This window comes from Dicentrarchus labrax, unplaced genomic scaffold (assembly GCF_905237075.1).
Source record: "Dicentrarchus labrax unplaced genomic scaffold, dlabrax2021, whole genome shotgun sequence".
Classification (NCBI taxonomy): domain Eukaryota; kingdom Metazoa; phylum Chordata; class Actinopteri; family Moronidae; genus Dicentrarchus; species Dicentrarchus labrax.
Window position 1 is genome coordinate 7,538,034 of NW_026136711.1, and position 27,915 is coordinate 7,565,948.

The window sequence follows — 27,915 nt, forward strand, 5'->3', positions numbered from 1 at the left end:
GATACTAGGTTAACATTATGAAAAGGTTTCTCGTTATAATGGCTTACAGAATCATTTCCCCGTCACAACGAGCTTCCACAGTGAAACGCGTTAACAATCTGCAGTATAGAGTTGTTACAGGGTTGTGGAACAGTAAATCACTGGAATATAGATTTCACCGCCAGAGACAAACGGAACTCTTCTGTTGTCATATTCCTGTGCAATGTCATTCATCAAATACGTTCAGTGTTAGTCGGTAAACAACTGGCTGTAAACAACTGAAAGTCCAAACTAACGTTACCGTCATAGGATGAAGAAAACACGCCAACCGAGCTCTGCCTGTGGTCACGTGACCTAACGGCACCGTTCTACATGACAACATGTCAGGTTGCTAAGTTAGCTAGTGAGCTAGCTGTACTTAGCTGACCAAAATGATGTGGCTAGAGGAAAACCCCGGTTTGCTACGCGCCCGCGACGAAACAGCCGCGGCTTTAGAGCGATGAACCGACTATCACATATTCTACAGACAGCCGCGGACTCAGACGACAGGAAAACGGTAAGCTAGGCCTTCTGTAGCCACTATGCTAGCCTCAGCTAACGTTAGCGTTGAGTCTTCAGCCTGCAGCATCAGCACCAGACACACCGCTTCAGCTTCAGCTCGGCGGCGGTCTGTCCGCGTCCTAACAAGCGCTGTGACTGCCTAACCTGGCAGCAGAGCTTCCATTAAAGTAATGCCAGAGAGCTGTAACGCTCGGCTTATGAACTAATGACCTAGCGTTAGTGGGAGAGCTCACAGCAGTGCAGTTAGAGAGCTGTTTGTTAGCCTGTGTCAGCTGTAGATACAGGCGGTGAGAATGCTGGGTGTCACTGTAAAGCAGGCTGCTCGTATGGGCTTCTGTTTCCGTGTTTAAGATTTGTAAATGCTTTTGCTACTATAATCGACCTTTGTCAGCACACCTTTGACTTAAGAAGAGCAGAGTTGTTACTAATTAAATTAATTATGGCTCCTCTCCATTAAAGTCCATTTAATGTCAGGAAGCCAGCACCTACAGAACCAGGGGCTTACCCTAAACCCCGGGCCCCTGGAACTGGCCCTGGAACTGGCCCTCTTCAGTGCAGTGCAACCAACTCATTACACCTGTGTGAGATAGTCAGGGTTGGGAGGGTTACTTTAACTCAGAAGTAACTCATTACTAGTAATCGTATTACTCTCCCCAGTAACTAATAGTGTAACTAATTACTAATTCATCTCAGTAATAATATTGTACGTTACCGGCCTCAAAAAAGAATTAGTTACTTAATTACTTTTGTTGTCACCGCCTACATGGTTTGAAATCCAACAATCCAATCACATCCTTGGATTCATTTTTGTAATCATGGAGATGGAAACATTCAGCTGCTGGAAATATTCCATTACTTTGATTTTATTAAACAAAACTGGATTTAAATAGTTGTAAATCTGAATTTTGGGGAGAAAGGTATAGTACTAGCAGAATAGTAATATAGTAGTGTAACTAACTCATGGCATGGAATAGTAAGTAAAGTAATAACATTACTTTTGAAAGGACTAATAAATAAAACAAATTTTGTAACTAGCCCAACACTTGTAATCTGATACAATTACTAATTACCAGTCAAAAATGTAGTCGGTAACCTAATCCTAAGTATCACAGTGTTCAAGTAAGATAACTTAATTACTTGACATTAACTTTGCATTAGTTCAACACCGAATATGCAAATATAGAAATATCAGTAAGAAGTATTGATGGAAGTGTATTCTGTAACACAAGTGAACAGTGTAACCGTGGAAAAGAAAATGGATGTAATGGATTACAGTTATCTTTATATTGTGATTACATAACTCAGTAACATGTAATTATTATTATTAACACCAGTTACAATTACTCTTTTTGAAAATGATCATTTTTACATCACTGAAGGAACTTTGGGGTCTGTACCAAACAAACATGTATTTTTTTAATACCATGTCAGGTAGCAGCAGCGCTGTTTGTCTCCATGCTCCAGGTCTGGGGAGGGACTGTGTGGCAGGTAGCCATGCTGCAGTATTGTGAAGGCTGTGTATTCTGCTGGTTTGCCTGTTGTCTGATCAGGATCCCTAATTCAAACACACACACTAAACATAGTGTCGTCTGCCATATTTCTTTATGAGCACACTCAGTGGAAATGACTCTCACATCCCACACTCATTAGCAGCGTCTCTGAAAGATCTCTCTCAGCCTTCACACCATCTCTCTCATGTCCACAGACACATTGGCTTCCCAGGGGACGCGAGCTTATGGATCCACCACAAATGTGTGAAACTCTGTGGTTCATTTGTTCTTGAGTAGCGGTTGAGTGAAGAGATTTATTTGCGGTCGCTATGTTAGCTCGATTTCATGTAAGTGTTAATATTTGATTCACATACGTCACATTTGTCATGAAGAACACCAGCTCGTTATCAAGAGCTTCCTATAAGCAGTGCCAAGCGGTGTCGGGCTCCGGCGGGGCAGACTGCTGGACTCATTGGATAGGCTTCTTTCCGGCTGTAATGTTAGAAACGCTTCAACCGGTGTCATACTAGGATTTGGTGCCATATTAGTTTGTAACAAGTGTGGGTTACTGTGTAAAAGAAGTCCAAAAACAGGTGTGGATGGAAAAAGACAGGCTCTAACTTTACACCATCAATTATTCATAGACTACAGAAGCCTTACTCTTAAGAGGACTGGCATTGTGACCTGAATGTGACCTGTCTCTGAAGGGGCTTTTTAATAACATTGTCACCTTTTTAAAGAGAAATAATGATTAGCAGATATAATTCTATGGTCTTCAAAGTATGTTTTTAAATATTTTCCCTTAAATAATAAAACTTCAATACGGAAAAGGACTTCAATATGTGTCTTCTAACAGAGTAATATAATAATTACAATAGCGCTTTGGAGTAACATGCCGATTCATTTTCAAAATAATTGTGTAATGTTAAGTACAAGTCAAAATGTCGGGCTGTACAATTAATCCAAATATTATCAAAGTTGCAGTACGGCCCAGTGCAACATGCAAATCACAGAAGCTGCAATTGTCTGGTAAAGGTGACAGTGTGACAGCTCATCATAATGAAGTACAGCACTAGTGCTGCAGAGATACCCTGGTCTTGTTCTCCACATTTAAGACAACATGTCATCATGATTTTAATACTGGTGATGTGTGAACGATCATTCCCACTAATGGTGAATCTTACTGTGCAATATCAGTCAAAATAATCACAATCTGATTTTTTTAGCACATCGTCTGAAGAGCACCTTTTTAAATTGACATTTGTAGACTACTGGTATCAGAGTTTCTGCACATCATATTTTAAAAGTATGTACAAATACCAAAGCATTTAATATCATATCCTGCTCAGATCTCCATTCAAAGTGCAGAAAATTGTGTTTCCACGTTTCCAGTTGTCAGTGTCTCCTACTGTACACTTTACGATAGCTTTTCCCATTCCAAAACCTATTGCAGTAAACTTATTAGAACTTAGTTTGACCTTGATTTTTCTTCCAAGTCAAGTTGAAACTGTTATTTGTTGTATGTAGAGCTGCAACGATTAGTCAATTAATCGATTAGTCAACTATCATGGTAATCGATTCATCGTCTTGAGTCGTATTTTAAGGAAAAATGTAACAATTGTCTAATTTCAGAGGGTTGTGGACAAAAGACATTTGAGGATGTCACTTTGGACTTTGGGAAACACTGATCAACATTTTTCACCATTTTCTGACATTTCATGTACCAAACAACTAATGGATGAATTGATAAAATGATCAACAGATTGATTTAAAATAACTGTGGCAGCCTTAGTGCTATTAAATTGCTCAAACTGGTGGTTCCCCAAATGGTGGGGACCCTAGAGTGCTGAGGCCTGACATTTTTTTTGCCTTCCAAATCGTTGCATGACAGAAAGAAGTTGTGTAACCACTGACAAATCCGTTCAGCTTTTTGATAAGTTGTTGGCATGTTATCTGTGTACAAAGCAATTTTGCCGTAATTGGGTACAGACTTTGATTAAGCCAGTGTATCAAATAGGAAGGAAAAAGCAAAGTTCAAGGAATCGATTGCCCATCAAAAAGCATGTGAACTACAGCGACCCTGCTCAATTGTTAATGGACCACAGTGAGGCAGAGAGCTGTAAAGGTGCAGAGTTTCACTCCTGCAACACCAGTTTGCACAAGTGATGAGGCCCATTACAGCTTTGGGTGTAACGTGAGGAACAGCTGGTCCCCGGAGTTCAATTGAAACTCTGGGAGATCTGTGACATAACTCTGATATCAGGCTACATAAATCTGATGTGCAAGTCAAGAAGTATTGCCCTGCAGCTGCACAATAGCAGGTGGACATGTTCACCTGAATAATTGATAAGTGTGGCATCAGCCCAGTAACAGAGGAGGGATTTGCCTAATCTCTCATATGCAGTTTAATATATTTGACCTGGTTGCAGCTTAACACATATTGAAATGGAGTTGTGGCTGGGAGTGATGATGCCATGTCACTGCGTGCTCATCTTGAAGCCTCTACAAGTCAGTGCGCTTTGTAACACAGCACCTTGGATCTCAGGTTTGTGCTCCCGCTGTTGTCCCTGGGCCACGCCCACCTGCTCCCAGAGGTGCAGTGGTCAGAGTGACACATGAGCTGCTGACATGGTGGCTCAGTTTGCACATTTCCCTCTCTCCCCTGGGTTATCTTTGCCAGGCAACGCCACTCACACTCCTCATATCTCATCTGTGCGTGCACCTTGTGACTGTTTGTCAGCACAACCAAAGCTTCTGCTTGTAAGCTGTTTCTTCCCCCCCTATTTTTTTTCATCTGCCTTTGACACACAATGTTTATTCACACCTTTCAGCCCCTGCCATGGCAGCTGGTGTCAGCGTACTGAGTGACTTATCTTACTCCATGAGTGGAGCCCGCAGTGGAGAGATCAGCACAGAGATGGAGACAGGTAGGAGAGCTCTGCCACACAAAAACAACACAAGAAAATCTGCTTGATTTCTTTTTGTTTTATTTTGGAACTCAACTGCACAGGACTGTATGATCTGCTTTGATTGAGTTAAGATCATTTCTTTTTATGTCATGTTGAAATTAGAAATTAATTAGAAATCAGACAAGCCTTTCAGGTCAAATGTGATTTATTTGTTGTGGGAAAATATGTTATTTATTTAGCTGGATATTAGGTTTACTGTAAATTGGTTCTACAAGACAAGTTCTACAAGATGGATAATATATATTTCAGGGGTCAGTAGGGCTATTATCTGACAAGGATTGTTGCTAATGAGAACTAAAGCTGATGGTTTACAGGTTAACACCCATCCACTCTATTTCCATCAATAAACGATAAGCAGCAGTATTGGTTTTTAGTATTGATGCTCGTGGTTACTAGTGTTCTGTGAACGAGACATCCGAGCCATATAGCCACGGAACATCGCTGTGTCTCTTAAAAACACATTAACATGTCAGTATTGGCTACCCTGATAAGTATTTAAGATAACATTTTCCAGTAATGAATTTGCTCTCAGTTTAAATTGTTAATAGAAAGAATCCCATATCCCTGCCACCAGGAAAAGATTAAAACGAGTTTGAAATGGATATTTACTGGATGAGAAAAACACAATGAATTTTTGATTATCTGACTAAATAAAAAGAAAAAAGAGGGCGAAAAAGAAAACCTGATCAACTGCCTATGTAAGTAAAGCTTTATTTACATAGCACTTTTTAAAACTCACAGTTACAATTGATTTGTGATTCACAAACAAATAAATATATATAGATATACATAAACACACATATGTATATATACAAATTAGGGGTGTAACAGTACACACAAGTCACAGTTTGGTACGTACCTCGGTATGGGGGTCACGGTTCGGTACGGTTTCGGTACAACGGAAAAAAATAATTTAAAAAATCACATATAAAAGACTAGCTTTTTTTCATTTATTTTGAACAGACACCAATTGACTGCAAAATAAAAAAACATCTCCTGTTATAAAAGTAAAATATAATTTTGAATAAAAAATAAAAGAAATGTATTAGGGGGTCTCATTCTGTTAATACAGAGGAAAGATAACACTGGCTGTCTTTTTAAGTGACAGATGGGTTGTTTTGTGCAGTTTTAGGTTTTCTCCACTGAGATTAATGTCATTTTTTTTGTCTTTTTGTAACTACTTCTTCTTCTTCTGTAATGACTGTTTCTGGCAGCTTTTAGGCTCATTACTGCCACCTGGATTAAAGTGAGGACTCGACTTTTTTTTAAACTCACTCAGACGTATTTGTCGTATGACTGCGTACACCGAACCGTGACACTAGTACGGTGACGGTTCGGGACGAATACAAATACCGTTACACCCCTAATACAAATAGATATATACATACGCGCACATACAAAAAAAAACATACTAACGTATGGATGAAAAAACAAGAGGCAAAAAAAAAGGTTAAAAAAAGAGAAAGACACATCTAAACTTAGTAAATATACACAGTGAAGAGGGTCTATGAAGAGGCCTCTCTATAAAGGTGGGTTTTAAGGAGTTGCTTAAAACCGTCCAAGATTCAGCAAATTTGGGTGATTGAGGAAGAGGATTCCAGAGGGTTGGGTCACCTCTTGTTTTGCAGTTGGAGCGAGGGATGGATAAAAGGCCTGTATGTGTATACAGTATGCAAGTGAAATAAGTATCAGCTACCTTAACACTCTGTAACACTCGGGGTATAGGTGACAAATACACTTATTATATTCTAAAATAAATGTTTTATACACACACTGTGGGCTACATGTCCTACATTTCGGTGCAAATATCTGAAATTGTAAATGATCCTCTGGTTAGTTTTCTAAAATATTTAAATCTTATTTCGTGAAAAGTATTTCCTCTGGTTTATTGTAAGACTTATAAGCAAACCAGTAAGATGAGGCTTTGTCAGTTTGTGTGTTTTGCTGTTGCGGCTCTTCTCTCGTCTGTGCTGTTTGTCAGTCTGCTCCCACACACTGAGAGCCCCAGAGAGCCAGCAGGATCATCTCACCTTTTGGCTTCAGTTGGAGCGTGGACTGGCTGCTGAATTGTTGAGCAGGCTTCAAACACAATGTCTGTCTTACAGTTATGTAGTCTTGTCTTAAACCAGAGCTTTCCCAATGCCACAGCTCTTCTGTCACTGATTTTAGTATACAAATAGTATTTATTAGCATAACAACCTTAACTGTTATTGTCAGTATCAGCAGACAAACTAATCAATTCTAAGTATTTGCGGTAAGTTTTCTACACTAAAATGAATCAATAGAAAATATAACGAAAAGGTAACTTTAATATGAACATAACAGATAAATGTAGCCCTTGGAAAATACTCACATTCAACAATAGGTTTCATGTTAACATAATTCAGTCAAATGTCACATCCCTGTGTGTTATGTACACCACTTGGCTATTGTTCATTCAGTCAACAGCAGAAAAAGGTGTTTAGTTGTTAACACTCACACATGCTGTGTGTCCAGACCTGCACACCACCATGTAACAGCCTTGTAACCAAGTACGGCATTCTCCTCTTTCATTTACAAGCCGCCTGCCTCAGATCTTGTGTGTGTGTGTGTGTGTGTGTGTGTGTGTGTGATTTGTGTGCACAACATTCGCCCCCATCTACCTCCCACTGACGACTTTGGAGATGGTTGTCATGGCGACACTTCAAATGCTGCTGATGAACTGATAGGTCGCATTTGCCTTTCTTTGCGAACGGGCGATGGCTGTGTGATGATTCACTGTGGGCACAGAGCTGAGGAGCCAGTAGTCTTTGTCAGTACTGAGATGCTGGCAGCAGCACAGCCCGCACCGTAAGATGCCGCTGTACCGAGGACGACACTCCTTAGCCGGGGAGGTGACAGGCAGCTTGAGGAGGCACAGCCGCAGGCACTCTGCCTCGGACATCCTGCTCAAGGTCCTGCAGCGCAGACGCAGCTCTGCCCTGGAGATCCTCTCATCGTCCTCCCACAGAGTCATGGTGGCGGTCAGCATGAACCAGCCTCAGCCTCCCACTGAACGCAAGACCAGGAGATGTAACCACACTGAAGAAATAATTTGTGCATTGATTTGGGGGTTTAAATGATGGATTCTGCTGTGAGGAAAGCATGCAATAAGCAATGATGACTATTGTCAGATTGTTCTTGTGTATTTTTTTTTTCTCCGCAGCCAATGCAAGGGTCCCTACAGCAAAGTACACCAAGATGGGGGAGACCCTGAGGCATGTCATCCCCGGTCACATGCAGTGCTCCATGGCCTGTGGAGGGAAAGCCTGTAAATATGAGAACCCCTCTCGCTGGAGTGATGAGGAGCAAGCCGTTAAAGGACTCTACTCGTCCTGGTACGTTGGCTACATTTCACACAGCCCTCAGTGTCCGTGTGCTTGTCCTCTCAGTGCTGTGTCCACATCAGTAATTACAGAAAAATCAATACATTTGTCCTGGTTTTTGCTTTGCACTATGATCTGTTTTTAAAATGGAATCACTAAACAAGTGAGATCTTAAGTTTCAGTGTGTTTGCATATCTCTTCCCTTAAAGCTGCAGTAGGTCATTCGCGGTCACTGGGAGGCTGAAACTGAGAACGATGGAATGACGCTTTGAGTTGGTGTCTTGGAGATATTTGATTGTTGAGTTTCATTACCAGCATCAATATTTGACAACCTGGAAATAAACTCTCACAATCAACTATCGTTCTTGGCTCTGATTGGTTGTTTTTTTTCCAGGCCCAGTGTACTTCTGCAAATGTCATTAGGAGCACTAGGAGGAGCCAGAGGAACCAGATGTTTTTCACAGATTATCTGTCTCATGTTCTACTGTCAGGATATTGTGAAAGTTTCTGCAAATATGACAAAAATATATATTTTTTAAAGTTACCTACTGCAGCTTTAGTATTAGTCTCTTTGGTATTTTTGTTTAGTTTAGTTCAATTTAGTTGTCTTTAACTGGCTAAACAGTCTTAATTTGCTGTATACACCGCAACTCCCCCTAACTTGTCATATTCTCCACTTGCAGGATTACTGACAACTTGCTAGCTATGGCAAGGCCATCCACTGAAATCATAGAGAAATATAATATAATTGAGCAATTTCAAAGGTATGGTAATCTCCTTCATACACAACTCGTTTGAATTTGAATGTTTGGTTTGATTGATTTGATTAGTTATTAACATTTAGATTAACAGTGAAATGGAGGTTAATTGTTGAATGGTTTGCTTCAGAGCTGTCACATGTCAGTTTGTAAGAAAATATCGAATAACATTATATCACAATGTTTTGTTTTGAGATATTCAGAGGTGGGAAGACAAAGTACAAATATTTTGTAACTGTACTGAAGTAGTTTTTTCAGGAATCTGTGCAGTTTTACTTCTACTCCTTACATTTTTACATAAATATCTGTACTTTCTACTCCTTACCTGCATTAATGCATTTGAGGGGAATTACCAATTAATAATTGTTTTTTTTGCATCATTGCACAACATCAAGTCCGGTACATATCACGCATTACAGACATAGTAAGACGAAACAGACAAGAGAGGGAGACTCAAACCCATTTGAGGTTTCAGAGAAACCAAGAGAGTACTTTTTCCTTTCATATTTTGAGTACATCTCAGAGCCTTTATTTTTTAAATTTTACTTGAGAAAAGATGTTGTGTCCGTACTTCTACTCTTATAGACGGATTCTATACACAAGGACAGTTTTCCTAAAATCAGATTTTTTTAATCGTAATATATCGTCTTGCTTAAATACAGGTACTTCTGTAATGTCTGTGTTGTGTTGTCTTGTTGCGGTGTACTGCATGGTTTGCTCTGTACTCTGACACGGACCTGTTGCTGTGCTCAGGTGTGGTCTGAAGACGGTCATTAACCTGCAGCGGCCCGGAGAACACGCCAGCTGTGGCAACCCGCTTGAGCAGGAGAGCGGTTTCACTTATCGACCTGAAATTTTCATGGAGGCCGGCAGTGAGTCTCTATATCCACCCTCTCCAACACATACCAATAAAATATGCAGTGTTAGTTTGACTTACAGGGGAAGTAGGGGATGTGATGAGAAAAGCTAAATCCACGAAATAAACATCAACTGATGGAGATATGTGTTTTATAAATGAATTTGAAGTGAATAATTTGATTATCCATTGAGCCATGCACACATAACGTGCTGTTTTTTTCCATTTGGGGAAAAAAGATAAAGTATGTTGGTTTGTATAAAAAAGATGGAGTCGTATTTATCAAATCAAAATGTTTGTATCAGTTAATGGGGCTGCACCACACATACAGTAGAAGTTCCAAGAGCTTAGGTAAATCTACAGGCTGGTTACTGCCACAAACTCTTAATTACAGCAATGAACAGTTAGAAAAACAGCTAGCTAGCTAACAACAATCCATAAACTAACACTTGAATTACTAGATTATTAGAAGTTTTAGCATCTACACAATGCTCTGGCAACCACACGTCACTTGAATAAACTGATCAGAGATCAGATTTCCACTACAACAGCTCAGTGCACTGTCTGTATGATTATATGTGTTGAAAACGATACCTCAGCTGACAAGGACTAGGTAGACTGCTTAATGCTAGTTCCTATTGGGAGGAGTAAAGTTTACGTATGAATTTTGGAGACACTGATGACCAGAATATGTCCAGATTGTCTTTATTGAATGCTTCTTAGCTTGAAGTATAAATAGGGCTTAAAATGTAGTCTAATAGTGGCCATTTTTACTTTTACTCGTATTATAGAGGTTGCTACAGCAACTTCAGTCATTCCCCTTAGTTCATTTTAAATTACATTTCAGACAGTAACACAATAATATTGCTCAGCTAACAAGCTAGAGTTATGGCAAAAATAGATGAAATTATCCAATAATGAAAGCAATGCAGTCCCTTTTAATACACCAGTTGCTCTATTAAAACCAATATTTTATGAATAATTATTATGAGGCAGCAACTTCTGTGTTTACATTGTCGATTGATTTCTGATTGGATGCCACTGGAGATGTTTCCTAGCAACAGATTTACATATTAGTGAGGGCTTCAGTTCATTAGTAGTAACAGCCTCTCATAATGTAGTGAGGACTCTACATGTAAACTGATTAATGGATGTACTTATAAATAAGTGGTGCTGCCTATCCCTGATTGTACAAGATGTAGAGGATGACTGCACGACCAGAGAGCAGCAGTAGAAAAGTAGTCTCTGTGGAACCGTTTCATCCCTGTCTCAGCATTCTACATGAGAAAGAGCAGCAGGTAGAGACTAAGGTAGATGCAACTTCTTCCTCCGACCTCCAACCATCAGTGTTTTGTGTTGTGCCTACATCCGGTACGTGATATGGTCCCTAGTAACCACATAATTACCAAGAGAATCCACATGTGCCTTTGGGGGCTGGCAATCTTTGATTTATCTTCCTAACAAGCTCTCATGAGATCTTTTCCCAAGTCACCTCATCGAAACATCAGCTGCATTACAAATAGTGCTGACTTTCATTTGACACTCTTCAAAGCCTCCATTGTAAACACTGGCTCTTGCTGTAGGTCATTGCTGTAGGTCATTATCATCCTCAGTTCTTCCTACTCCAGTTTTTTTGACATTTACTGAACTCTCTAGAGCCCCCCTTTCAGACATTTATGTAAATGTGCTGGCAATATAACATGTCGGTCTCATTTCTGAATAAGCACATGAGTCACTCTTATGTAAAAGGCACTACGGCAGTCTTACCAGTTGGAACCTATCAAAGTCTGAACTCAATGCTGTCAGATTGATGTAAAGGTAAAACCTGCATATAGAGAGACTAAATACAAGTCTTGTTCCGTTGCCTAAGATCACAGAATACATTTATTATCTCAGTCTTTATCCTTATGCACAAAGAAAATCTGATCTTTTTAATACACCAGAAAACACGCAATACAAGAGCTCGTTGTTAGTTATGGAGTAGATTCTTCTCATATCAGTCTGTTAAAATCATTTTCCCTCGTGGTGCGACCGGGGAAGAAGAGATTAAAAATAAAGTTATACAGCCACAGTAATAATCTGACTAACAGTCTCTATTTTTTACATTTTCCTCAGTGATGCAACATGTGAGAGAACAGAAAGTATTTTTCCTTGCTATGGTTATATCTGTAACTCACTAAACCCTAAACTGTACAGTATAACAGTTTTGATGTTATGTCAAAGACGCCTAGGTATTGTGTTGCAGAGATATCTACTGAAGTTACCATGCTAACCAGATAGCCCTGGCCTGTCCTGTCTCGTAAGAGAGGCAAGTGGCGAGTTTGCTACATTACACAAACTTTGCTTTTTTAGTCAAATAAACAAAATAAACACACAACATGTCAAGCAAAGAAATGTTCTACAGAATATTATACAGAAAAATACAACCGTACACCTTCTAAACTTAAGTTTATCTCTTTCTCCAAACTAAGACCCGCTTAATTGCCTTGTTAACTCATTATAAAACTCACTTCATTCAAACTCGATATAAACAAACTAAAACTCACCTTGCAAAAAAAGGCAAATGCGACCAACAATCACCAACTCTGTTTTCTACTAAATCCTTAATTCACTGAGTTAGATGTGAAAATATTCTGGCTCTACATGCTGTCGCTGCCTCTCTGATGCCCAATATCCCTCTCGCTCCTCTCCCTCTTGATGCCTCTCTAGTCTCCGCCTGAACCAGCCATGTCTTCATAGTCCCCAGAGTCAAGGTCCGGGGCCGCTGTAAATCACCTTGGTACTGTATTTCCTGTCATCAAATTGGCCTCAGTCGGTCCAGATGGAGGCTGCAGAGCCCAATAGCTTTACCCGCTTGCCCAGCTCCGGTTCTGGTGTCGATTCCAGCGCCTGCCAGCATTCACCATTGTGCAGTCCAACAGTGTTATACGAGTGCAATCCCAAATCAGTAAATAAATTATTTTAATGTAAAAGACAACTCTGTCTGAAGCAGAAAAATCCAGAACTTTAACAGATAGCTGAAGCCAGCAGTGTTATGTATTGGGCGTCTGAAAAGGACCTCTTTGTGTATTTCAGTTTATTACTACAACTTTGGGTGGAAGGATTACGGTGTGGCATCTCTGACTACAATCCTTGACATGGTGAAAGTCATGTCATTTGCTGTCCAAGAGGGGAAACTGGCTGTCCACTGCCATGCTGGTCTTGGAAGAACAGGTTTGTAACACCAGCAAATTGGAATCTCTTATCCTCATTTGTGCTTGTAAAATATCAATTTAGTATGTTTCATCATTTAGGTGTGTTGTTGGCTTGTTACTTGGTTTTCACGTCCCGGATGAGTGCTGACCAAGCCATCCTGTTTGTGCGAGCCAAGAGACCCAACTCCATCCAGACCAGAGGCCAGCTCCTTTGCGTAAGGGAGTTTGCGCAGTTCCTGGTACCTCTCCGAAGCGTCTTTTCCTGTGCAGAACCCAAAGCCAGCGCTGTCACCTTGTCCCAGTACCTTACCCGGCAGCGCCACCTGCTGCACGGCTACGAGGCCCGACAGATGAAGAACGTGCCAAAGATCGTCCAGCTGGTTTGCAGGCTTCTCGTCGACATCGCAGCCAACAGACAGGCAGTGATAGAGGAGGAGTGGCTGGAGATCCCTGACCTCACCGCTGAGGTGGAGAAGACCGTGTCCCAGCAGGCTCTCCAGCAGCTCGGGAAGGAGATGAGAGGGAAGGGGATTCCTGTTCCACCTTGTTCATCCCATCCTCTCAGCCCACCTGCTCTGCAGTCTGGACCTCCTCACGATCAACCTCTTGCCAGCGATAACGAGCTTGACCCTCTGTGGAGACAGCAGAATGCAGAAAGCCCTCTGAGATCCTCTCTGTCCAACAACCGGCACCTCAGTTACAGCGATTCTGTCCTTCACAAACTTGGAACACGGCAGCACCATTTAGAAAATCTGAAGAGCAACAAACCAGTCAACTGCCTGATCAAACATTCCTTGTCTCACAACAGCCTTACAGTCCGTAACCCACCCAGATTTTGTGACCCCTCTCCTCAGGACTTTATCAGCAGCATTCAGGACCCCAGTACAAAGGCAAAGCAAGACACGGGATCCCCCTTTATAAAAAGGCATCTACGCAAGGGATGTCAAAGTTTGTCTTTAGATCTCTCTGAGCAGGGAAGAAGATCCAACTGTAACGCCACACTGCTAGCCTTATCAACCAAGAGCAAACTAGTAACCAGCGAGGAGCAGCCATGTGTGGATGTGTTGGTGGGTGAAGGAGACACAGGCATTGTCAGAGAGGTTCCCTTCATCGCTCTCCAGTCTGAGCTCTCCCCAGAGAGCAGGCGCCTGTTGGTGACCAAGGCTGTGGCCTTGGACGTGAGCGACAAGGATCTCACCTCCAAGGTGTCACTGTGGCAGGTAGGGAACCTCATAAAATACTCTCAAATACACCAAATACACATATGGACAAACCAAACACTGGCTTTAGATTTGTAGGTTTCTCCTGCACACTTCACAGCCCGCTACAGATGTGAGCGGTGTTCAGTTAATTGCAATGCCAGTAAATCCTACACACTGGTCCTTTAAGACATGCCCATTGTAATATCGTCATATACCTGGAGTCTCAGCAGGTTCCCTGGCAACCTCAGCTTCAGGAAGTCACTACGCCCTGCCCACTGTATTTATATTCTGTTTTTGGACAGATTAAACATACTTGATATAATGTGTTGAGTAGTGAGCTTTATAGGTGCTGGTAGGTGGATTATTTTACCTTTGGACACTTGTGTCCAGTCTTTATGCTAAAGCTGGCTCTTCCTTCATACTATATAACAGACAGATATAAAAGTCGTATCCATCTTCTCATTGAACTCTCGGAAAGAAAACAAATAATTGTATTTCTAATTGTTAAACTGTTTCTTAAACCAGTGTGTAGATTTAGTGGCATCTAGTGCTGAAGTTGCAGATTACAACCATTTGAATACCTTCCAAGTGTGTATGAGAAACTTGCAAAAAAATGCTAAAGGCCCTATCTACAGCCAGTGAAAATGTCCATTCTGGGCTATTGTAGAAACATGGTGGTTCCTCATGGAGGACTCCATAGTAGAGGACCCAAACTAATAAAAGATACCTATGAATATTATAATCCATTTCTGCCTTTAGATCCTCCTAAATGTCACACACTGGACCTTTGAGTAAATTGTTGTAAAGTTAAAGTAAGTTAGGGGAGGTGTAAATAATTACATGCTTCATGTAAATACAGATTTCACAGGTTATTACAGTGTCTGTATTAACAGATTTTTCCCAATTACCTGGTTTCCAGTGTGTATGTAAACACACTGAGCTTTATAGATTCTTACAGTGTCAGATGGTAGAATGATTGAATTAGTCCAATCCAATGGAAGATGCACTCCAATGTTCACCTGCTCCAGTGAAGCCGAAGAGAAAATGTAACATCCAGTGCTACACATCCCACCTTATAGCCACCAAGCTGTAATTCTGGGAAATCAGCAGCATCCTGTTTTGCTGGGTTGAAGTCTTGGTGATAGTAGACTCTAATCCCCTAAGTGTGACTGGCAGGTTGTCACTTCCTCTAAAGCTGCAGAATAGGATTTCACTCACGTGGCACTTGCTCAGCTCTTTAGTTGGTGTTAGGATTTCTTCATTTCTTTTATCCACAGATCAATGTGAGCATGATTAATATTCATTACACTACATACATTCAGAGCTCCATTTATTGGTGAACTGTTGTTTAGTTTTGAAAATCCCAACCCTAAAAACACACCCTTGGCTGTGCTGTGCTAATTTTTCATCAATGAACTGTGTAACAGACAGAACAATAACAATTTTAGTCCTTTGTTATACCTGATATAGTGCCTCTTCATTTCCATCAGCTCGTTGTCAGAGTACTCTTTGTTGTGATGTGCAGACGGAGCTGAACTCCAGAGAGGGAGCGTGGGAGAGGCTGTGTATGGAAAGAGATCCTCTGGTCCTGTCCAGTCTAATGTGGTCATGGCTGGAGCAGCTCAAGGATCCAGTCATCAGCAGTGAGGATATAAAAGCCCTCAGTGAGAAGAACGTGAACCCACAGAACGCCCTCGACTCGCTGGAAAAGGTAATATTTCCAGCATCACAGCAACAGGCAGTTTTAACTCAGTGTCCAGTAACACTGTAAAACTTGATTAGAGTTCTAGCTGTTCTCAAAATACTATAAGTCCTTTATTCATTGTTACTGTGTTAAAGGCAGTCCACACTGACAGCATGTTCTGGACAGATGCACTTCCATTTCTACAAGTTCTACTGTTTTGTACTAACAGAGAATGATGAGTGTCTGAATCCATCACACTGCCAGTTCGGAACACAACCATCAAACTAAAAACTAGGGATGAGCCAGTTCACCATTATCCAAAACCGGGTGTGTGCAACCAACTAAATTATCTGTATTCGGAATGGGCGGGGCTTAAACCAGACATGGGTGGTGCTTATGTTAACCAGAAGTTGCTATATTTATTAGAAAACTATTTACAGAACTTTAGAAAAGTGTTTGTGATCACTAGACTAGAGCAAGAGAAATATTTACAAATAAAAAAACTTTTTAAGAATAAAAGTATATTTGACATGTTTTTCTTAGTTGATACTTGTACATGAAAAAAAACTATACTGCTTTATAAACTACTGTATTTATACAGAACCTTTCATACAAACATGCGGCCCAAAGGGCTTTTGGAGAAGTTTGTCTGAAAGTATTATTTTCAAGGATATTGACAGAGTTGCACTTTTACATATAGGGACAACATTGTCCATCAACACTACACTTAAAACTGAGCAAATATAGTCTGCGTGCTGCCAGTTTAATTATTATTATTGTATTGGACCAGTACAGGTCAAAAAATGTCACCAATCTGTCGTTCAACAGTAGAAATCCTGTAAAAACTGCTGGACACAGTTATCAGTCATTTATTGTCCAGCATTTTAATCTGTGGTCTTCTCGACCTCATCATTTGTATCACTGTCTTGTATTTAACAGCCACTATGAGAATGTTCACTAAACTACACAGGGCCGTATTTACTTATTTTCAAATGTGTAAACCACAGTATTTGCCAAGAATAGAAATATAAAAAGCAGTTTGAAGCCATCATTCAGCTTGTCATTGGACTGTCTGTTTATTCATATGGTTTATGTGATACTGTTGTTGCTTTTAAAAGGAATTTGAAATCTGATAGTATTTTCCATCCTCCTCCCCACTGACAGGGCCACAGGCTCACTTTGCTGTGTATCCTTGACTGTGTTGCACATCTCCTGCCAGTGCCTGAAGAGGTGGAGACTAGTTTTCTCAATCAAACAATAAAAGTGTTTACTAAGGTGAGGATTAACACAAGGTGCATATTGAATATATTAAGAACAGACATGCACTGATTGATCGACCAGAGTAGACATTTTTCACAGCAGATGTTTTGAAATGAAATACTAGGGTAAACACAGGTGTAGCCAGGGTGAAGCTTTTGATCATGTTGGCTCAATGGAAAGGCTCTGCTACACAAAAACAATCGAACAGAACCTTAAAGCTGCAGTTGGTAACTTTAACAAAAAAAACTTTTTGTCATATTTGCTGAAACTTTCACTGTATCCTAACAGTAGTAAATGAGACGGATAATCAGGTTCTTCTGGCTCCTCCTACTGCTCCTAATGGAGAATCTAACGGGCCTGAACTAAAACAACCAATCAGAGCTGAGAAAGATATAAAGACGCTTTGGGTTGTAGGCTTGAAGATAGTTGATTGTTGAGAGTCAGAAAATGTCAGTATTTGACAACCTGGGAATGAAACAACAAATACTATCTTTCTAGGCTCTGATTGGTTGTTTTCATTCAGGCCCGGTGGATTCCTGCAAATACCATTAGGAGCTCTAGGAGGAGCCAGAGGAACCTGATTTATTCACAGATTATCTGTCTCATGTTCTACTGTAAGGATATAGTGAAAGTTTCAGCAAATATGTTATTTTTTATAAAAGTTGCCTATTGCAGCTTTAATTAGTGTCATTGGCAACACTTGTGTTTACCCTACTATTCCATGTCAAAATGGCTGCTGTGAAAAATTTCTATTATGAGATCAGTTTCATATACACCAGATTCTGTGCTGCTCAAATTTACATACATGACAGCCCACTGTTGTCACAGCCACACACACCCTAAAATGAAATGAAAAAAATCCCCAATGCGAGGTGATAATACACTAATGAAAACATAGCTATGAATAATATATTTTATCTCTGCCAATAGATCCTCCTAAATGTTACACACTGGACCTTTGAGTAGAATTGAAATGGTGAAATAAGATATACTGCAGTCATTTTCAGTTGGATTTTATTTACAAAAAATGAAAAGTCAATATTTTATTATGAACGTAAAACTGATTTTCCATTCAAAAAAGGTTACAAAAATATTTGTGTTAGCAGTCAATTATAGATGTTAGAAAGAAAGAAAATCTGAATCAGTAAATCAGACTTTTAAAAGATTCCTCTGTTCGCTCCAGATTGACCCTGCCTCAGAGAAGAACGAGTCCTTGTACACGACCCTGAGAGCGATCCTGAATCCCATTCTTCATGAGCTGCAAGACAAAGCTGCAGAGGAGAATGAAGACTCCTGAATCCAGCGTGAATGGGACCGGTCAGATACGACCCACAAACAGGGTTTTGCTCTCATATTTTGGGCATTACTGTATTTTAAGCCAGTTCCTTGCACCAGATACTGCTCTGCCAATCTTTAGTCTTTCAACATATTTGAAGACTATGTCATGTTTAGCGTTTTGTTTTTCCTCAAAGCTCTTAATAGACTCTAAGCCAGCGGTTCCCAACCTCCACTAGGGGTTGCCCAAGCTTCACAGGGGGTCATGAGGCCTTCTTGATTTTAAGGGGTGTGAGAAAACTTTTTTTTACAAAAACAGTAGGCCAATTGCTTTGCATTTAATTTACTAGAAGCAGAAGAAAACACAGATTTTTTTCAAAAAAAGAACCCTATGTGTGATTGTTAAAAATGACAAAAAAGGGCATCATTTTTAATTGTAGAAGACGTTCCTAAAAATATCAGGAAAAGTCATCTCTGATCAATATTCACAGTTTATCAGCTCTTCTCTACTGTTATTGTTATGCATTGACTATAATATGAAATATCCATAAAACATGTCAGCCAGGGGTCATCAGTTTATTCAGTGATAGTAAAGGGGTCCCCTAAGGAAACAGGTTGGGAGCCACTGCTCTAAGCACTGCCATTCTCTGTGTTAACGTGCCACTGTGCTCAGTGTGAAAGCATTTGTTTTGTCTGCTCTACTGTAATATTTATGAAGGACTAGATGTTGCTTTTAATATCTAACTGTTAGTTGGTAGGGAAACGACTGAGAAACGCTCTCATGATGTTCATGTTATTTAAATGTGTAACAGCTGTCAAAGTTGTTTGGGGGGGGGGCATATTTAAACCAAAAGATGTTTTTACACTGTGCAGATGCTACAATGTGTCTTATTTATTCAGATCTTTGAATTTGAAATGCAGCAGTTGGTTTAATAACCTGATGATAAACTAGGAAGTTGCTTTGTCTGTGTAGAATGTTGTGTGTTCTTAGAGCCAAATGCAAACTGTGGCTATTGTTATGGCAATGCAAATTCAACGGGCGCAGTGCATTTGTTTTTCCAATCATTTCTATGTCCTAAATACCGCGTGCACCAAAAATCTCTCAGTGTACTGTTCCGTTGTACATGCATTTTGTAAAACATCAATCTGCCTCCGCTGTTGCTGCCTCAAGTCAGATGGCCTCTGTCAGGACTCTGTATCATGCTGCTGTGGGTAACGTCACCTCGCCTGTGTGTGTGTGTGTGTGTTTGTGTGTAGCTGTTGAGACGAGTCAGTGGTCGCCTCTCACCTCATATATGTCTCATATGTAGACACAATGTAATGTAGATCTGCTGACATGCGCCGAATGTGGAACGCTGACGATAATAATAATAATACGAAGGACATGAGACGTTGTACTGTGGGGAATTTTCAACAAGCACTATTTTTTCATTGTTACAACAAGCTACTTCTTACAGAATTAAACTCAACTTACTGCAAGCTGTGTGGACTGTGTGTTTTCGTGGACTTTTTGTAGGCCACTGTTTCCCAAACTGTTTCTCTGAGAACGCATGTTTTTCACAAATGACAACCATAGCAACCCAATTCACATTGAGAAGAGCAAAATTGTGCATAAATAAACGTTCCTGACGATTTTCTGCATCTCGTTGTATAACAGGTAAAGCAGCCATTTTGAAGAGACATACATTTGATAAATCACAACTTCATCATCAGTAGAACAATACACATTTAAAATACTTAACAAATGAAACAAAATGAAAGCATTGAGTTTTTTTTCTCTCAGTAAAACAATGTCCGGTAATTTGGAGAGCCAATCTCCTAATAGAATGTGTGCTCACTTTATAAATTAGACAATTTAAGTGCAAGGTAAAAATGAGGGTAAAATCCTTTTTTTAAATATATGTTTTGGGCTTCTATTGCTGACAGTGACAGCTGAAGAGTGACAGGAAAGGGGGAGACAGGGGCCACAGGTCGAAGTCGAACCCTGGGCCGCTGCAGCAAGGACTCAGCGTTGATACATGGGGCAACAGCAGATGAGCTATAAAAACTAATTTAAAAAGAAAAATCTAATTACTGATCCTCTAATTTTCTCTATTATTGTGGGTAATTATTATAAAATATAATGTATAATAGCATATAAGATATCCAAATCGTATTTGCCATTCCCATCTTTCTAATTCCCTGCCAGTCAAAACAATTCAGGGAAGTTCAGAAGTGTTATTTTGTTTTTGTATTTTTTTTACATTTGCTGCAGTGTTGTCAATGGCTTTTAAAAACATCTTACAAAAGGGGGGCTGTCCAAATGAATGAATCTAGAAAATAATTAGTCCCAATCTCAAACAAATCGTTTTTGGATTTAAAGAATGTATATTTTTGTGTACAAGACCTCATATTTATATAATCTCCTGATGCAGAACTCCAGCAGTCTGCAGCTTTGTTCCACCAGGTGGCGCTCTTACCAGGTTCCAAGGGTTTCTACTGACATGGGGAGAAAGCTTTCTCTTACTTTGCTCCCTGGACTTAGAATCATTTGCAATAATTGCAAATACATACTGCAGCTTAATGATCTAGTCCCATTGGAGGAATTTAAAGCCATATTAAAACTCCATGTAACTGATAAATGCAACTGCCTTGTTTGAGCTGGTTTTAGTCCTTTCTCTTGTGTGTATGATGTTTGTTTTCCATGTCATCTGAATTATAACTGGTGTCTCTTGATCAGGAAAGGGAGGGACTTAATCAAACTATTTGATAGAGTTATCAGTTGTATTTAAAAAATAATGAGGTTTCTCAATATTTTGAGGTGTTACGATACTTATTATATTATAATGACTTACAAAATCTTTTTTGTCACATTGGCGGAAATGGGCTTCCATACAGAATGAACGTCACTCCCGTACAGTGTGTGGTTTGAGTGGTCGCGGTAGTGCACACTCCGAACAGCAGGGGGAAGTAATGGCTTATTTAAGCTGCGCCGACAGACCGCGATGAAGAGGCAGTGAGAGGGTGGAGGAGCGTTTCGACATGGCAGACAGGTGGGGAGACTGTACTAACCACACATTTTTAAACAATTACACCTCAATGCACAGCCGTGTGTTCAGTAAAAGACCTCGGTATAGCCACCGGGGTTGTTTTGTGGCGGGAGAGCCAGCTGCTCTACTTTTATCCGACGTCTGCTTTTCTGGACAACCATGCTGGAACGTGCTGCTAGCTAGCTGTTAGCTCGGTAGGGCTAGCTAGCAAGTTGTAAGGAGTGGTTAACTGGCGGGTCGCTGTCGGTGCGCTGAAACCACCGAAGCACTGTGGAGGTGTCTCCGTTTACTACATTCACAAGGACTTTACAGTCGGTGGAAATGTCCGGATAAGGCGTTGTAGTTCTTAAATGCCCAGTCACGTTGGCTAATTATTAGAACTAGCTAGTTAGCTTCCCTGTTGAAGGAGTGTCAGTCTGCTCCAGTGTCCGGCACCAACGCTCCAGTTCTACTCAACGTGAAGTCATTCCGTCGAAACCCCTGAATCCCAATCCTAGAGACTAGCAAAATAACAGAGCAGCCTTGAAAACGAGTGTTTCACATTTTCCCGGGACAGCAATGGACAGACAGTAGGTTGTGGCTCGGAGGGTTTGCGTTCTTTCAAGACAGGAGGTTTTAGGGGGGCAGGCAGGAGGTTTTGGGGGGCAGGCAGGAGGTTTTAGGGGCAGGCAGGATGTTTTATGGGGGCAGGCAGGATGTTTTAGGGGCAGGCAGGAGGTTTTGGGGGGCAGGCAGGAGGGTTTGGGGGGGCAGACAGGAGGGTTTGGGGGGCAGGCAGGAGGGTTTGGGGGCAGGCAGGAGGGTTTGGGGGGGCAGACAGGAGGGTTTGGGGGGCAGGCAGGAGGTTTTGGGGGGCAGGCAGGAGGTTTTGGGGGCAGGCAGGAGGTTTTGGGGGGCAGGCAGGAGGTTTTAGGGGCAGGCAGGAGGTTTTAGGGGGGCAGGCAGGAGGTTTTAGGGGCAGGCAGGAGGTTTTGGGGGGCAGGCAGGAGGTTTTAGGGGCAGACAGGAGGGTTTGGGGGGCAGACAGGAGGGTTTGGGGGGCAGGCAGGAGGTTTTAGGGGCAGCTAGGAGGGTTTGGGGGGCAGACAGGAGGGTTTGGGGGGCAGGCAGGAGGTTTTGGGGGCAGGCAGGAGGTTTTAGGGGCAGGCAGGAGGTTTTAGGGGGGCAGGCAGGAGGTTTTTAGGGGGCAGGCAGGAGGTTTTAGGGGCAGGCAGGAGGGTTTGGGGGGGCAGACAGGAGGGTTTGGGGGGCAGGCAGGAGGTTTTGGGGGCAGGCAGGAGGTTTTAGGGGCAGGCAGGAGGTTTTAGGGGGCAGGCAGGAGGTTTGGGGGGGCAGGCAGGAGGTTTTGGGGGGCAGGCAGGAGGTTTTAGGGGCAGGCAGGAGGTTTTAGGGGCAGACAGGAGGGTTTGGGGGGCAGGCAGGAGGGTTTGGGGGGGCAGGCAGGAGGGTTTGGGGGGCAGGCAGGAGGTTTTAGGGGCAGGCAGGAGGGTTTGGGGGGCAGACAGGAGGGTTTGGGGGCAGGCAGGAGGTTTTAGGGGCAGGCAGGAGGTTTTAGGGGGCAGGAGGAGGTTTTAGGGGCAGACAGGAGGGTTTGGGGGGCAGGCAGGAGGGTTTGGGGGCAGGCAGGAGTGTTTGGGGGGCAGGCAGGAGGTTTTGGGGGGGCAGGCAGGAGGGTTTGGGGGGCAGGCAGGAGGGTTTGGGGGGGCAGGCAGGAGGGTTTGGGGGGGCAGACAGGAGGGTTGGGGGGCAGGCAGGAAGCTAACATTATGGAAGGTAGGCAGCTGGCCTACCTGCTGGAAGTGGCCCTGTCCTCTGATTTGGGTTTGATGGAGGTGAATCCTGGAGCAGGCTTATTCCTCTAGTTTAATGCTACTGGCTGACTGTTGCACTGTTAAATAGATTATTTTAATTGATCAATCTGTTGGTCATCATCTCAATTCATGGATCAGTTATTTGTTCCAAATGTCAGAAAATGGTGATAAATCTTGCATCGCTGTGTCCCAGAGCCCAAGGTGACGTCCTTAAGTGTCCTCCATGGGGGAAATTTGGAGACAAGTTTTCCAGTCATGGAAACATCTGGAAATTGATCAAAAATAGTCTTTGTTGTCCTGGAAAAGGAGTTTTGTACACAAGCTCCTCAGATTAGAGTTTTGAGTCTTGGCCAAAGCCGATTGGACCCGACTCTACCCGCCGGGTTCGGGCCAAACACTGCTACTGTAGTTCAGGCTGGGACAGAATGAGGTTAATATTTTAATATAACTAATATTTTATGAATAATCCTACTGTAATTGAGTGAATTTGTTTTGATAATATGAACAACAATATATGCACAATGGATTTATTGAGTTATTTGTTTGAGCAGAATTTTTGGTTTGGATCGGGCTAGGGGCCAAAATAGCTGCTGTGGTTCATACTTGTTTTAGAGTTGGGCTCGGGTGGGGCCAGATCAAAGCTCGAACAGAAACCTGTGTGCTTATTTAGTTTGAAACACAACAGTTAGTTACTGCATTGTTACGCTTCAAAGTGGGTTAAACAGACATGAAGCAGAACGGAAGTGCTCCCCTTTCATTTCGGCCACGTCGGTCAATCTAGCTGTTCAGACAGAGTGGAACAGACTGGCTGTAATGAACCTGAGGCATAAAACTGCAGTTCAAGTCAATGCGAGGCCTAACTGTAAATTATGACGGTTTCACTGCGACAGCGAGCAAGTGCTGTCCTGAACTGTCAAGAAAGAAATCCTAGTAAATAATGTATTAACAAGAGTGGGAACCCTGAACCCAAAGATACTCAGTTCAGTCCAATTTGGAAGTTTTTTTTCTTAAATAAAATGACTGAAAACCATTAATTAACAAAATAGTTGGCAGTTAATGTAAAGCCTAATGTATTTGATACAGGTGTAATATGGTGCTCAGACGTTAGTGAGCGCTGTTCTTCGATATGGATGTGCAGTGTAATAATGCAACGCCGGCAGCTGCTGTCCGTGGTCCTGAACTTCAAATGGACACTGGTTTCTCAGGTTGACCTCCATAGGTGTAGGTTTGGTAGTTGCGATCTACATACAGGAGTGTACTTTTTTTCCTTTTTGGTCCAGTGAGGGGACTGTAGATAAAATTGTGCTGAGTTGCCCAACAGTGACTGTGTTGGTCATGTGGAACAACGCTTTTCCTGTTGTCTTGTACTGTTCTCGTACTGTTGTACGGCTCTCAAACACGAGTAGCTGCCATATACTGGAAGTCAACATCTGTGCCCTTCCTGTAGAACTATACGCTGGGGTCAGTAGTTGTTGTTGTTGTTGTTGGCTCAGATGACAGTAGAATAATAGTTTGGCTGTAAAGATTCTTTTAAAAATGTGTCCAGTATCAGCTTCCAGTGTGAACTGGTCCCAGTTCAGTACAGTGACGTGTAGGGCTGCCCCCCGAACACTTGATGATTCATGTCGAGAAGATCCCAAGTGGACTGACATTTTGTTAGTTGAATCTGTGTTTTAGCTGTGTCATTGTACACAGTGCAGTGTGTATGTGTATAGTTTACAAATGGAGAATGGAAGTGAGTGTGCTGGGAGAAGAGAAGAGTGATAGTTTACAGAGGGCAGCGTGGCGTTGGACAGCGGCTCCTCCACTGCGTCCACTGTGATTGAGTGTTTGGTGGACAGCGGCTGGCAGCAGAGACGCTGCGTGGTGCGCTCAGGTTTAAAACTGTACCATGGACAGGAAGCCGTCTCTACTTCCTCTGCGTGGGAGTCTGATGTCTCACGTCACTTTACTTGGACTGAAGCCCTTTGCTCTTCCAGGGACAAATACACTCCGTTTCTTGGTTGGTTGGTCACAGATGACAAAGACTGTGATTAAAATGGACAGAGGGCGATGGGGATACATTTTTAAAGATGGGTTTTGTGGAGCGGTTGCTGCTACTGCTGTAAGGAGGCGTTTTGTGGCGGTAGCACTGATAATAAAACGGTACAGTCAAACATCACTTCACTGTGAGATTGCATCTGCTGTCAAACTGATCATCTGGACACGGAAGGACAGATCAGTTCTGTATTGTTCCAGTTCAGGTGAACTGATGTGGTGTTCAGTTGAAATACCCTGCTGGGTTCAGACCTGTTGAAAACTACCTCAGTTACAATATAATTGATGTAGAATCTAACTTCTCACCCCCCTTACTTTTTGTTCACAGTGCGAGGTCTCAGCTGCCAGAAGATCTGAATTCAGCCAGTTTTCCTCGGTCTGATGAGTCTCTTCATTAAATCTGCCCCAGTCTTCTTCCCTCGCTGCAGAAACCAGCTGACTTTGCACTGTGGGGTGAGGTAGTAGGTTGTATAGTTTTAGGGTCACACCCGCACTGGGAGATAACTATTCAACCTACTGTCTTTCTCAAAGTGCCAAACGCACGTCTCAGCCTCCGCCCCCGCTGAAGGCCAGTTTTCTGACATCAGTGTTTGCATGGATCCAGATGTTTTAAAATGGCAGTTGTTTTATCACAGCTGCTCACACAGTGTGAGGTAGTAGATTGTATAGTTGTAGGGTAGTGATTTTGCCCTGTTCTGGAGATAACTATACAATCTATTGCCTTCCCTGAGGAGTGGCATATCTTCAGGTTTTTTTTTTTTAATGAAATGCACAATGTATATCTGATAAACTATTAGCCAGTAATGGGAAATGTATGTTCTATATTTATGTATTAAATGATCAGTCAATAATAATAAATGATTGAGAGTTCTTATGCAGAATGTTTCATAGGCTTTGTGTGCAGAAATAAAGGAACATTTGAAGAGTCAGAAGTGTTTGTTGTTGTTGTGTTAACAATAGTGCTGTCAGATTTGGTTAGAACAGAGATGTGGCATATTAAATCCTCTATCCCAGCCTTCCTTACCCTCAGCAGGGTTCCCACGTGCCCTGGAGAATCTGAAAAACCCCAACATTTAAATACTGGTTTTCCAGTCATTGAAAACTTTTGGAAATTGACTGACCAAAAATGCTTAAACATTAACTGTTGTCCTGACAATGTTAAATTGTATTTTAGGCAGAAGTAGACAAATCACGAAGGTAATGCGGAGTGTCCTGTAAATGCTGACCACCGCTGTGAGGAAGTGCTTTCCTGTACTGCCAACAATGACTGGATGACTGATTTCTTTAAAAGAGTTGGAACCCTTTCCAGGTGTGCATAAACTACAAATTCTGAACATCAGCAAAACTGAAGTGATCCAGCTATTCCAATCTTCAGAGAGCTCAAGGGACCACTAGACCTCTCCCAGGCCTCTACCACCAGCAGTGACCCGGCCTAGTTTTGAACCTTTCTGAGCATTTCGACCAAAAAGAAATTGGTTCGAACCCGAAAAGATGGTTCCCAACAGAAACCAAAGTGGGCGTGTCATTTCTTATAGTTTGCTCCTGTTTTTTATTTTTTAATTTTGCCTACATAGCAAATCATGTTTCCAGTTATTAATTATTAACCTCGGTTTGAATAGTTCTTTTGAAGGAAATTTCCATTACTACCAAATAATGTAACTCTAGAGCACTAGATATAGACAGTAGATATATTGTGATGGTCCTCTGGTCATTGTTTGGTCCCTTTTAATGCAGCAGGTACCTGAGCTGCCCCCGCCCTTCTGGCCTAGACTCTGCTCTGCATTAAGTAGTGTTCAGCCATCCAACATCTTACTCTCACCGCATGTGGCACTCATGCACCTTCACCACTGACAAACACATCTCATCTTATTCTTAGTTTATTTTGGGTTGCAGATATTCTTTTCTGTTAAAAATAAAAAATATACTAGGACTGCATGTTATGGTAAAAATGTCACATTGCGGTGTTTGACTGATATTGCGATATGATTCACAATTAGTGTGGGAATGATCCTTTTTGCATCAAAAATGGGATTTTCACTGCAAAAGTAAAATCATGTGAAATTAGTTTGGGGCATGTTTTCTTACACTCAGAACAAGATTTGTGGGCAGCACTACAGTTCTTCATTATAATGCTGTTTGTATAGCAAAAAATTGCAGCTTCTGTGTTGCATATTGCACTTGACCAATTTGTTTATTTCAGAAATATTTTGATGGATTGTGCAGCCCTACTTTATATAAATATATAACAGTATAAAGTAGATGGGCTATAGGTTCTTGACCCTGGATATCATTAAAGGGATAACATCCTGTCTCCTTCTGTGCAATTCTATTTTATTGTCTGCGATCATTTGGGGACCCCCAAAATTATGACATGACCTCCTTGGGGGTCCTGATCCCCAGGTTGACAACCACTGGTCTAGAGAACTTACTAGGATATTACAGGCTTGCATCATGAAGTATTACAAA

The 27,915-nt window shown here is 41.7% G+C and overlaps 1 protein-coding gene and 1 long non-coding RNA gene across 3 annotated transcripts; both read left to right on the forward strand.

Annotated features, from left to right (window-relative positions):
* The first annotated feature begins 227 nt into the window (after positions 1-227).
* On the forward strand, positions 228-20,051 carry ptpdc1a (protein tyrosine phosphatase domain containing 1a). 2 transcript variants are annotated; one of them, XM_051414995.1, is made up of 10 exons: positions 228-535; positions 4,862-4,957; positions 8,184-8,355; positions 9,027-9,107; positions 9,855-9,973; positions 13,033-13,170; positions 13,251-14,371; positions 15,879-16,064; positions 17,202-17,312; positions 18,481-20,051. In XM_051414995.1, the coding sequence occupies exons 2-10, from the start codon at positions 4,870-4,872 to the stop codon at positions 18,592-18,594; spliced, it is 2,130 nt and encodes a 709-aa protein (XP_051270955.1). In that variant the 5' UTR covers positions 228-535; positions 4,862-4,869; the 3' UTR covers positions 18,595-20,051. The 2 variants fall into 2 exon arrangements, with proteins under 2 accessions (XP_051270955.1, XP_051270956.1); XM_051414996.1 differs by lacking the exon at positions 228-535 and having other exon boundaries at positions 4,718-4,957.
* Positions 20,052-21,544: 1,493 nt separating this feature from the next.
* On the forward strand, positions 21,545-26,381 carry LOC127371892 (uncharacterized). The gene is made up of 2 exons (XR_007886476.1): positions 21,545-21,604; positions 25,778-26,381. It is a non-coding gene; the product is annotated as an uncharacterized LOC127371892 (long non-coding RNA).
* Positions 26,382-27,915: the final 1,534 nt, after the last annotated feature.